We start from the raw sequence: 12051 nt of genomic DNA on the forward strand, positions 1-12051 counted from the left end.
ACTTTGCTCAAAATTAGGTTGATCTAGTATGGGGCTGTATCCCAAAATGTCTTGTACATGTCAGACTACTTCCCGATGCAGTCACACAAATAATTGCTTTTTTTTTTCTTGAGGCTCAGTAAAGAGAAGTTTAATACCACCCCACGTCTCAAACTGATTATGTTCTTACGGAAAAGTAGGTGATCATAAATCTTGGGAGAAGGGTCTTCCTTGAAACTCAGATTAGATTCTTTTAAACAGTTCTGGTTTTAGAAATTGAATATTTTTCTAATTTATATGCAGTGGTGGTAAAACAAACCTCAAAGGTAGACTCCAAGGTCTAAACTAATTTTTTTTTTTTTTTCTCCTGGGTTTATGTAATTAGGTGAAGAAATAAGCAGAGAAGCCAAAAAAGCTCGCAAAACAGGTGGCCTTGCAGGTAGCAGCTCTGATGAGAGTGAAAGTGAGTCTGATGCTTCAGATAATGAGGAAAGTGACAATGAGAGCTCCAGATTTTTGAGTTCTGGAGATGATGACGACTTCAACCCATTCAGAGATGAATCCAGTGAAGACGATGAAGATGGTAAGACAGTTTAAGTGTTTCATCAAGCAAGGAACTGTACTTGCAGATAGTAAGCATAACGTCTTTCCTAACCATTTCAGTGAGCCAGAAATAAGCATTTGATAAGCACATAGTTTATTTCTACTGAGGCTGGAATTAATACTAGAATGTTGATTTGCATCATCTTAAGTAGATTTTACACACTGGAGTTCAGACTTTTGGAGCTCACCTTTTGTAATGAAAATGTAGTTTTTCAAACTAAAAGAAGACTTTTTAGTAAATGCTTGAAACTTTTTGGAAATATTTTATTTAACTTTAGATCCCTGGCTAATTAGAAAAGAGCATAAAAAAAATAAAGACAAGAAAAAGAAGAAAAGTATAGACCCAGATTCTATTCAAAGTGCCTTACTAGCTTCTGGTCTTGGATCAAAACGACCTAGCTGTTTTACTTCCACTGTTGGTACCACCACTTCTACTACTAACACGTCAGGTAAGAATGAGTTTCTTTGACGTTGATCCACTTTCTTGGCAATGAGGCAGTGAAATTCTGAATCTTAAAGTCTCTCTTAAATTTCAGCAAACAGTAACACAAACAGCAGCTTTGTAACAAGTCAGGATGCTGTTGAAAGGGCCCAACAAATGAAAAAAGAACTGCTTGATAAACTGGAAAAGCTGGCTGAAGATCTCCCACCTAATACACTGGATGAGCTTATAGATGAACTGGGTGGTCCTGAAAATGTTGCAGAGGTAGGCTGATATTCGCATTTAGAAAAAAATGATGTTATTTTTTCTACTGGAGCCATACATTATCTGTCTGGCTGCAGTAAATCAGCGTTGTCATTCTTCAAGGCTGCGTGTGACCTAAGTGTTAAAGAGAACTTGTTTATCAGTTTTAGGCAGTAGTCTCACAGGGATAAGAATATAGTTTACTCTTGCTGAATGCCTCTGAATTAAAGAGAAACTTGAAGATAGTATTAGAATACAGAGAAGAGCTCTGAATGGGTAAATAGGTTATTTCTAAGACTCATAGTTTCTTGTTGGGTAAATCATACTAGTTTCTCTCTTGCTTTGTAGTGGTATATTTCTCTTAACTAGCCGTAGTCAATTGGAAGCTGGTGTATATGAGAGAGAAAGCAGCTTTAGTTTATCTTCGTAGGCAATGAAGATTAAGAACCTGTATAATAAAACTGTGATGAGTGAAAAGCCTGGTGATCTATTTCTCTTACTCAGTAATTTTAGAAACAAGTCTTTAAGCTACGTATCTCTATCGAGTAAAAACATAATTGTGATTTAAGACTGTTAAAATCAGTGACAATCTCAGCTGTCAGTTTAGTTTATTATCTTAGTATTCTTGATAAATCCCTTATGGGCGGTAGTATAATACTACATCTTTTCTACGTAGATACGCTTTTTATGCTTTTGATTCCCTGAGTTACCTCTAAATAAGTGTTCCACATAGCAGATAATGGCATCAACCGAAAAATAATCCAGGTTCTCTAATGTAGTCTTGCACTTGAAGTAAATTACCAACTCTATTTTAAGGTCAGTATATGATTAAATAGCAGCATTGCTTGAAGTTTTTGGTTGTGTAATAATTTTGGTATTGCCATAATGAGCTTGTTATTCCCTTTTATTTTGAAAGATGACAGGCCGCAAAGGGAGAGTTGTAAGCAATGATGATGGCAGCATATCTTATGAGTCAAGATCTGAACTCGATGTGCCCGTTGAAATTCTGAACATCACGGAAAAGCAGAGGTTCATGGATGGAGATAAGGTAGTCCTCAAAGAGTCACTATTTAGAAAAACTTACTGGATGCCATAGTAACACTAAGTTATTCAAGTTGTGACTCTACCATTACCCCACAGTGACTTTTTAGGTACTATAAGTAAGTACTAGTTAGAAAGCATTTTCCATTCACAAAACCACTTTCCTGTGGTTCATTTGAAACATGCTACCACAAGAGGGCAAATCAAGTAAATGTAGCTGTTGCATGGAACTTCTGTTCTGTTCTGTTGTTACACTTCAGGGTAAATACTCATGTTCCTGTAAGTGACTTGCGCACAGTCCAAACATTTACATTCTTTCAAGGCAAATGCATTCAGATACTAGACTGGCCATGTCCTCTTCCTTATAAGTATTTGCAGCAACTTTCTGTCTTCTCTGTGTTTGCTATCAGAGCAAGTCTCCCTGTGTCCCTCTCCTTTTCTTTCTGAAGTGCAGGCCGACATCAGAGAAACCTGCCCTTTGGAATGGCAAGACTGCAACAGGCTGTCTTTCTCCATTTGTACAGAAAGGTGCTGCTGAAGAGTAAAGTGGAAACCACTCCTTTCACTCAAAAAAAAAATTGTTAGCATTTCTAACTCTGATAGAAAACCATACTTTTTCTTCTCTCCCTGCCCCTCTCCTTCTTGTGATAGGAAAACCAAATAACAATTAAACCATTCCAGACCTGTTAGTAGTTATAAAATGAAATTTTATTTAGAAACTGAAAACTGGAGCTTGATCTTGGATTTATTGCTAACTAACAACTCCTTTCTTAATAAAAGAACATTGCCATAATCTCGGAGGCTGCCAGCTCTGGTATATCATTGCAAGCAGACCGTAGAGCTAAGAATCAGAGGCGGAGAGTTCATATGACTCTGGAGTTGCCGTGGAGTGCGGATAGAGCAATACAGCAGTTTGGTAAATAAGTTTTTTGTATCTTTCCCCTAGCAAACTCAGTAATACTAAACTGAATTTACTGCTAATTCCTGGAAAGGAAGATTCACTAAGCGACCTCTTAAGGACCCTTCCAGTCTTCTTTACCTATGAACAGAATCAGCTTTATCAATAGTCATAGCTAATAGTCTTGAAAGTTTTGAAAGAAACTTAACAAACAAACTTAGACTGCAGCTTAGGGGTGTCTTCATGTATCAGTACCTTTATGAAAGTTGCCACAACTCTAGAGCGTTTGTGTACTACCTTCTATTGGCTGTATTACAGCAGAAAAAATCACAATTTGTAATTTATTAGAAATGTTCAATGAAGTGGAATTTATTTAACGTACGTGCTTCTACTTAATTATCCAGGAAGAACTCATAGATCCAATCAAGTGACTGCTCCAGAGTACGTGTTCCTAATTTCTGAATTGGCAGGAGAGCAAAGATTTGCATCCATAGTTGCAAAAAGACTGGAGAGCTTGGTAAGATTGTTTCAAGAAGTCTGATCCTTCATTTGAGAAAATATAACTTAAATTTCTTTTTCTTAAAATTTGATTTAGTTACAAAGGTGTTTCTTAACAGGGAGCCCTCACCCATGGTGACAGACGGGCTACAGAAACTCGAGACCTCAGCAGATTCAATTTTGACAACAAGGTGATGCTTCTGTTTCTGTTTGAAAGCTCACGCTGTGGTGCTTATTCCACAAATGACCTGTTGAGGACAGATTTCTTCCATCTCCTGTGAAGTGTTTCACTTTTAATGGTATTACTTCCTGAAAGGAGGCCTCTTTCTGAGCTATCCAGTAGACATTCTTAGTTCTGTTTGCAAAGCCATGTGGAACGCAAATATGCGTGTAAATTACTTTTCTGCATTTGCTAACAATCCAAGTCCTTAAATAAATGGTACATGTCCTTTCAGTCACACCTGAAAGATTAATGTGGAAATTCTAGTTAGAAATTAAGACTGGGCTGTTTACGTAGTGTGGTTTATAATTGAAAAGCTAATAACCAGTTCCCTCTACTGTTGCAGAGAAAAACGTTTTATTGTGAATTACAAATGCTGGTTAAGTGATGTGTGCTTGCAGCTGAGGCACAAACACTGGATCACATTGTTATAGCAACTTTCTTTTTCTTATGCAGTATGGCAGAAATGCTTTAGAGATTGTTATGAAATCCATTGTGAACTTAGACTCCCCAATGGTCTCACCTCCTCCTGATTTTCCTGGAGACTTCTTCAAAGGTAAGTACAATTCATTGGATGTAATAGCTACCTTTTGACTGTTCTCCACTATGCAGCAAATGCAAATCATTTTAGAGCTAGAAAACATTGTTACTATTTAAACTGATCAGCTGGCGCAGACAGACTCTCACTGGGTGTTATCCCTATGCACATTGCTTGAATGTTGAAGTTCATGTATGAAACAAGATATGTGAACTCTCTCAACATAAGGCATGTTCTCTATCTGTTTGGCCAAAATATTACGTACGGTTTTTGAACCTCATTTTCCCGTTATCTGTTACAATATCTTGTTCCTCTCTGGGCTCACGCATAGTGCTGTTAGTAGCTTTCCCTTTCTGTGCTTCCTAGAAGGACAGAAGGCAAAGTTCTCTCTTGCTTATTAATGTATTGGGTAGAAATTGTCAGCAGTGTATTTGAGGTGTGTCAGAAGTTTTGGAATTGGATCCCGAAACAAGATTGCTAAACAGGCTGTTACTTTGTTGGTTTATTTTTAGATGACAAAGCAGCTATGATTTAACTTGTTTCTTTTTCCTAGATGTTCGTCAGGGATTGATTGGTGTAGGCTTGATAAATGTAGAAGACAGATCTGGAATACTAACGCTTGATAAAGGTATTTGTGTGTTTAGTGTATCTTTAGAATGTTGCTAGGAATATCATGTATCATGATAGTGGATTCCTAGCAACAGAACTGAAGTTGTAACTGTGTAAAAAGTGACTTTTTTGGAGAACTTCAGAATGTTTTCCTCATTTCTGGAAGAATGCATTTAAGTAGTCTCTTTGAGACTCTTTGAACACTGATTGAAAACTTGTTGTCATCAAACTTAATCTTTGTTCACCTAATATGTGTATTTCTTATTCTTTTTAAGATTATAACAATATAGGGAAATTTCTGAATAGAATTCTCGGTATGGAAGTACATCAGCAGAATGCTTTATTCCAGTACTTTTCTGACACGTTAAATGCAGTTATTCAAAATGCTAAAAAGAATGGAAGATACGATATGGGCATCTTAGGTGGGTAAATCAATTTCTCGGTACTCTTGTACTTAAGTAAGAACAGGCAAGCAGAATAACTCTATCCTTTCCTTTTAAGATTTGGGCTCTGGGGATGAGAAAGTAAGGAAGGCAGATGTTAAGAAGTTTTTAACTCCCGGATATTCTACCTCTGGACACGTAGAACTATACACAGTAAGTTAATTTTGTATCTTCTTTGTATGAACTAATAAAACTTACTTGCCAATAAGTTTTTTAAAACATGGCAATCAGCTAAGTGTGTGCTGAGTGAGGGGAGGTTCCAGGCCTTTAGTTCCTGTATCTGTAGCTGTTTTAAAGTCTGTTCCCATTTAAATACCCCTGCATGGCTCTCTTCTAGATCAGTGTAGAGAGAGGAATGTCTTGGGACGAAGCAACTAAGATCTGGGCAGAACAGACTGGTCCAGATGATGGATTTTATTTATCACTACAGGTAAGATTCTTTGTCTCTTGGATTATGGTCACAGAAGTTTTTCAGGAGCTAACCAAATAGTCTGTCTCATCTGAAAAATTTACTGTTCAAATTAATTACTGTTCAGTTTTGCCAAATGCTTTCAACCTTACATTAATGTTAAGTTTGTTTCTGACACTAAGTGTGAAGCACTTCTTTTTAGCTGCTCCTAATATTTTCTAATGGGAATGTGAGCCCAAATTAATAGCTCTTGTTTAAACCTGCATGGAGAAACCAGATGCTTTACTGTAAGGAAAAGTTGTGAGGTTAATGCAGATTAGTGGTACTGTCTTCTAAAGGTGTCCTTATTGTTACTGGTTGTCTTACTGCACACGCACCGTTACTCTGTAAAGAACACCGTAACGAATCACTTAAGGTAGATACTGCTGGCGTGTTTAAACTTAGGAAGTTTTTGATTTCTTTCTTTTCCAGATAAGAAACAACAAGAAAACTGCTATTCTAGTAAAAGAAGTGAATCCTAAAAAGAAGCTTTTTTTAGTGTACAGACCAAATACTGGGAAACAACTCAAACTAGAAACATGTGCAGACCTGAAAAAGAAATATAAGAAGGTAATCATTGAAATTATGCGAGTTTTAAACTGAAGAAAATTTTGAAAAGTAGAGGGACTTTCTTTTTCTGGTATTGGTGTACAATTCTAGCAAGTTAAAAGCTAGGCTCATTTTTTCCAGAGCAGAGCTTATATTTAGGTCTTTTTAAGTGGATATACATGGCTTCTGCATTCCTATACCCAAAGCTTTCTGAATATAAATAATCTGTGGTGTGGTAATAAAATGAGGGGGTTTTAGGGTCTAGCAAGGAAAAACCTTGCTTCTACGTAAGGTGTACAAACATGTTCTTAAATAAGAAGCTGTGTGCAGTATGTTGTTCTAAGCGATGATTCTGAAGCTTCAGCTGTTTGGTGACATTTTAAATACTGTAATGGATTCTTTTGTTTAGAGGCTGGTAAGATGTCTAATACTTCTCTTAAGTGACTTTCTGGTACTGATTTTATAAAAACTTGAGGAAACTCTGAGATCAGGTTGATTATTGGAAAAGTTCTGAGATTCTGCTATGTTCAAATGTTTTGCTCATCCTTTGAGATGCAATTTTGATCGAATAGCCTGAAATTATAGGACAATGTACCTCTCCATCAGAATGTTGGTGCTCCCTCTTTTCTCACAGTAATGACCAAATTGCTGCCATTCTGTGCAAGTCTTGATGTGGTTTATTTCATTATTATTCCCACTTTAACTTTTCCAGGTACCTTCTGAAGATGCTCTGCCTCATTGGTTAGAGCAGTACAATTCTTCTGCGGATACCTGCACCCATGCTTATTGGTTAGTATTTCTGTGCACTAACATGCTTTAACTTTAACTGTTTACCTAAACTGGTTTATTGCTACTTCTGTTTTTCTGCTGTTTGTGTGAAATCTTGTTTCTTGCTTAAGAAAAATTGTGCCATGACCAATCAAATGACCCAACCTTTGAGTGGAAACATGAAACTTTGCGCTTGCCCTTAAAGTCCTGATATATTAGATGAATGCTAGTGTATAGCTTGCACGCCAGTAGAAGTATAAATGACCCAGGAGTAGCTTGTGCTTTGTGTCTTGACCTGTTCTGTTATTGTGGTAGGATAGGTCTAATGTTATGTGGGAGGGAAATATTCATACTTCATGTAGAGAAGAGAGAGATGTCAGAAACAGCTGTTCTTGTGCTACCTCTTCTGTGTCTGAACTCTGAAGCTGATGTTGTATTCCTGAGGAACAGCATAACTGGTAGAAGTTTCAGATTAACATTGGAGCTTCTGAAAATCACTGGTCAGATACCAGTTTCATATGTAACATATTCAGGTTCTCGGGTGATTTAAATGAGTGGTATCTTTGACTTAAAGCTCTGTCTGTAAATTTTGAAGATCTGCTCCTAAATAGGCCAACACTTCTCAAAGCTTTACCATTAGAGGCATGCTGTGGATAAAGTATCTTTCCCTTACTGCGTACTTGCAGCCCTCTCTGAATGCTAAATACATGTTAAGTAACCTCAAGTCTCATTTCTATTTGAATTGGATACTTTCTGTTTGCAGAATTGTTTTGAAAGTGTTTTTTTTCTCTCTACTGTAGGAGAGGCAATTGTAAGAAGGCAGGCTTGGGATTAGTTTGTGAAGTGGGACTCCGCTGTCGAACTTACTATGTCTTGTGTGGTTCAGTATTGAGCGTCTGGACAAAAGTAGAAGGCGTTCTAGCCTCTGTGAGTGGTACAAATGTGAAAATGCAAATAGTTCGTCTAAGAACAGAAGATGGGCAGAGGATTGTAGGTAAGTGGCTTGTCTGCTCCTTGATTTTAAGTTAGTTGTAACTTAAAGATTACGTCATGTTGGCAGTCACGTAGGGGACTTTGTAGAGATGCTTGCAAGAGAAAAGGCTGGTAAGAGTGTATGTTGGGGAGGGGCAGAAGTACAACTGTTGAAATCAGTATTTGTACTACAAACACTGTTTTGAGTCAGGTTAAAGAAGGAAGAATTTTTTCTTTTCCAGCCAGGCTTTGGAACACTTATTCTCCCAGTTCTTTTGATTTACTAGGAACAAAAATGTCATATTTGGCCTGTTCCAACCAAGCTGCCTTTGAAACCGTAAGGGCTCTACTTTTTTCCCCACTCCTGACAAAGAATAGTAAGCCCTTGAAATGGTTGTTTTCGTGGGCTTTGAGCTACTGAAAATCATATGTTTGTAATGACTGCAAGATGACTATGTTACTTCTTGTCACTAAACTTCTTCATGAAGCTCTCATAACAGGTACCTCAGAGGCTGAAATCTTTCTTTTTTTTAAACGTGGACTTCCTGTGGATGTGCAATATCATGGCAGCTCCTACTCTAGTAACAGTTTTCTAAGATGTTGAAACTAGGTTTTGCATGTTTAAACTCTCGTGGTGGTGTAACTTCTGTGAAACTAAAGGAAAAATGGGTGATGTCCTGTTCTATGTGGCAGCGGGCAACACAAGAATAAAATTTGTCTTCAGGAGCAAAATGGCAAATTTCTGTTGCTTCATGACCTAAAGGATCTAGTCATTTCTGAAGATAGACCTCTTATTGAGAAGCAGAACTTGTAGCTGTGCTTGATTAGACTTGACGTTGGAAATGGTCACTGGTCACAGTTGCATAACTTCAATGGTGGAATCATCAGCCTGAGGTTTTCATGAACACATTGTTTGCGTGTGTCTGAAACAATTGCTTTGTTGCTGTTTTCAGGTTTGATCATTCCTGCAAATTGTGTATCGCCCCTTGTAAACCTCCTGTCAACGTCAGACCAGTCTCAACAGCTCGCAGTACAACAGCAGCAGATATGGCAGCAGCATCACCCGCAGAGCATCACCAATTTCAACAACGCATAAGAGGACGAACTCCAGGTGTTGACTTTGGTGTTTGAGGAAAAGGCTGTAAAAGCATATCACTTGCATAAAAATCAGGGACAGATTCCAAAGAAATATAACTTTTTCAGTTCAGTTGTGTGCTCTCAAATACTTTGGGAATAAAGAGATCTTAAAAAGGTTGGTAGAACTGAAAGCCAGCAGTTGTTTATGGTGGTGCATCTGTCTTTCCTTATGCTCTCTGTAGTGCTTCCTGTTTGCTTTTACTTTTGGCCTTTTAAGCTACAAACCACAATTTGTTTGAAAATGCTTGAAAATCCCCAAGCAGGCTTTATTTTTATCTTGTCATACAGTGCTCAGGGTTTAACGCAGTGCATCAATGCCATTGCTGTGGGAGATATCCTTGAATGCATGTATTGAGTATATATATAGAAAATATATATTGGGTTTTTCTCTTCGATTTATGAGTTTATAAAAGCATGAAACCTAGAGGTTGCACATCATGCATTCAGGTTCCTTCCCAGTTTCTGTTTGACAGTGCATGTCTTTAGAAACGGGCATGGACAGGATAAACACACAGGACAGGAATTCAGAGAGAAACACAATCTTAGTTGTACAGCATTGGTTATTGCATTTTTATAGTGTTTATACCCAGGTGTTGCATTTTTTCTGGTTCTCTCCTGGGGGTTATATATTTGAGTCTACAACATGTTCTTTTTGTGATAAACATCTTAAATTAAAATTAGTTCATTTTTAATGTATTAATGGTATTCCTAATGTGTACTGCAAAGATGGCTGGATGCCTATTTTCCTTAAATTGAAGCATTTCCTTAATCCGAGGTGGTTATGGAAACTTAAGTGCAAATTCACTTCCATCTCGCATACAATCTTATATTTTTTACTTCATTAATGTAATTTAATTTGTCACTTGTAAGATGAAACCTTACTTGAGCTGTAAATTAGAGAATGGGAAACACTTGAGGGTTCCGCTGTATGTGCTGTTTCTGTTACCCAGTAACTTGAATACTGTTTAATATGTTGTAAGACATTGTAGAGTTTATCTGGAGCTGTTTAAAAGAAATTGTAATGTACAAATGTGAATAGTCACTTATCTATAATATGGGTAAGTTTTGTTTTGCCTATAATAGTAGATGTTTATAAGAAAGTGAAGGACAATGTTTGTCATTTCTTGCTTGCACAGGTTGCACTATTGAAAAATTGAGATTGTATAAACCTGTCCAAAAAAACTACAAGATAACGATCTTGTAGATGTCAAATAAAAGTTATTGTACTAACAAGAAGTGGAGTCTTGTTTAGGCAATCACTGTATTCCAAAAAAACTAACAAGTCTGTACAATTGGAATTCGACAGGACTTGGCATGTTCCAGTCTGCTTTAACCAGGCTTCTGTCTCGCAGTCCAACTATTTCAGTTGAACTCGTTAGTGAGGCGAGAAGGAAACTGTGTTTAAACCTTGATGCATATTTTAAGTAAGGTTCACCTGACAGCCTTAGAGCAGCAGTCCTCTGTAGCTGTGTCACTTCTGTAAACACTCGGTGAGCAGGATTCAAGTGTCAAAGTTTTTTTTGTAATTAATGGGGCCAGAAGTTCCTCAACTTCGGGCTGAAGCGAGCTCCCTTACGTGAATTATTTTGCTTGAGCTTCTGTTAACGCTGCCTGTGCCGGCACCCCAGTGCGGTCACAGAGCACCTGCTTGTCGGGGAAGGACACCTGCCTGCTCTCCGTGGCGCCCGTCTGAAATGGTCGAGGGGATGAATCCCCTGCACATGCTTGTGACTAACTGGAAATACAGATCTAGAATAAATCAGCATGCTCTCTGTTGCTGCAGCACCTGCTACATCGCTGTAAAGTACTTGTAATGCAGGTGGTAGGTGTGTTTGGGAGTTCTTAGTCCTCTGGTAGCGAGGGGAAGCTTGCCTGAGCGCTGTAGGAGCTGATCGTGCCCTGGAAAAGCATAGACCACAGACAGGGCGTGGGGGAGGATGTTCATGTGTTTCATACCCACCATTGGATGTATTTGGCATCCTTTCCAGGAGAAGGAACGGGATTTTGAGAAGTATGTTGACAGATTACTATTGCAACAGACAGTGAACCAAATTGCTAGTAACGGCAAGCTGTGTCTGCACTTCACTGTCTTTTTTCTTTTAATTATTATTTGATGTGGAAACTTCTGCCATCTGAGATGGTAACATTTTTAGATCTTAATCCTCAGTAAGGTGGTTCTAGAAGTGGTAGGTTCACAAATAGTGAATTTTTTTTTAATTATGTTTTTTTAAATGAGTCATTATTTAAATACACTTCAGTTCCTAAGTGTTCTTCTCAGCTTGCTGGGCTAACTTTGGTGGTTGGGATGAGTAAATACTGAACTGGCTTGTATTTCTCTGTATTGATAACCAAACAATACTATTTCATTTTATATATATGTGTGTGTATATATATATAGCATATGCTGTTCACTCACACCCTCTTTAAACTTGCCATGGACTTGTGTCCCCTGGAGGGGAAAAAACCCGACAGTACTTATAAGATCCATAAGTACTGTTCCTGTTCCAGAAATCCGTTCCCCTACTTGCTCTCCTTTGGCTGCTCTCTGCTCCGTACCACCATCAATGCCTTGGCTTTGTCATTTGCTTACTAACCCGTCTGCATCCACTGCTCTGGAGGGTTAGAACATCTTAAATGTCTAAAAAAAAAAAAAAAAAAAAAAG

The 12051-nt window shown here is 37.9% G+C and overlaps 1 protein-coding gene across 1 annotated transcript in view; it reads left to right on the forward strand.

Annotated features, from left to right (window-relative positions):
- The window catches only part of SBNO1 (strawberry notch homolog 1 (Drosophila)), a 26924-nt gene extending 16303 nt beyond the window's left edge, over nucleotides 1-10621 (forward strand). Inside the window, 16 exon segments of the mRNA XM_009880261.1 lie at nucleotides 365-562; nucleotides 861-1031; nucleotides 1119-1288; nucleotides 2184-2315; nucleotides 3089-3224; nucleotides 3611-3723; nucleotides 3824-3895; nucleotides 4381-4480; nucleotides 5016-5090; nucleotides 5347-5493; nucleotides 5573-5667; nucleotides 5852-5944; nucleotides 6395-6532; nucleotides 7224-7300; nucleotides 8080-8273; nucleotides 9205-10621. Of these exon segments, the coding sequence (XP_009878563.1) occupies nucleotides 365-562; nucleotides 861-1031; nucleotides 1119-1288; nucleotides 2184-2315; nucleotides 3089-3224; nucleotides 3611-3723; nucleotides 3824-3895; nucleotides 4381-4480; nucleotides 5016-5090; nucleotides 5347-5493; nucleotides 5573-5667; nucleotides 5852-5944; nucleotides 6395-6532; nucleotides 7224-7300; nucleotides 8080-8273; nucleotides 9205-9347 (2054 nt within the window). The 3' untranslated portion in view covers nucleotides 9348-10621.
- Nucleotides 10622-12051: the final 1430 nt, after the last annotated feature.

Source organism: Charadrius vociferus, unplaced genomic scaffold (genome assembly GCF_000708025.1).
Source record: "Charadrius vociferus isolate BGI_N301 unplaced genomic scaffold, ASM70802v2 scaffold332, whole genome shotgun sequence".
In the NCBI taxonomy this organism is placed as follows: Eukaryota; Metazoa; Chordata; class Aves; order Charadriiformes; family Charadriidae; genus Charadrius; species Charadrius vociferus.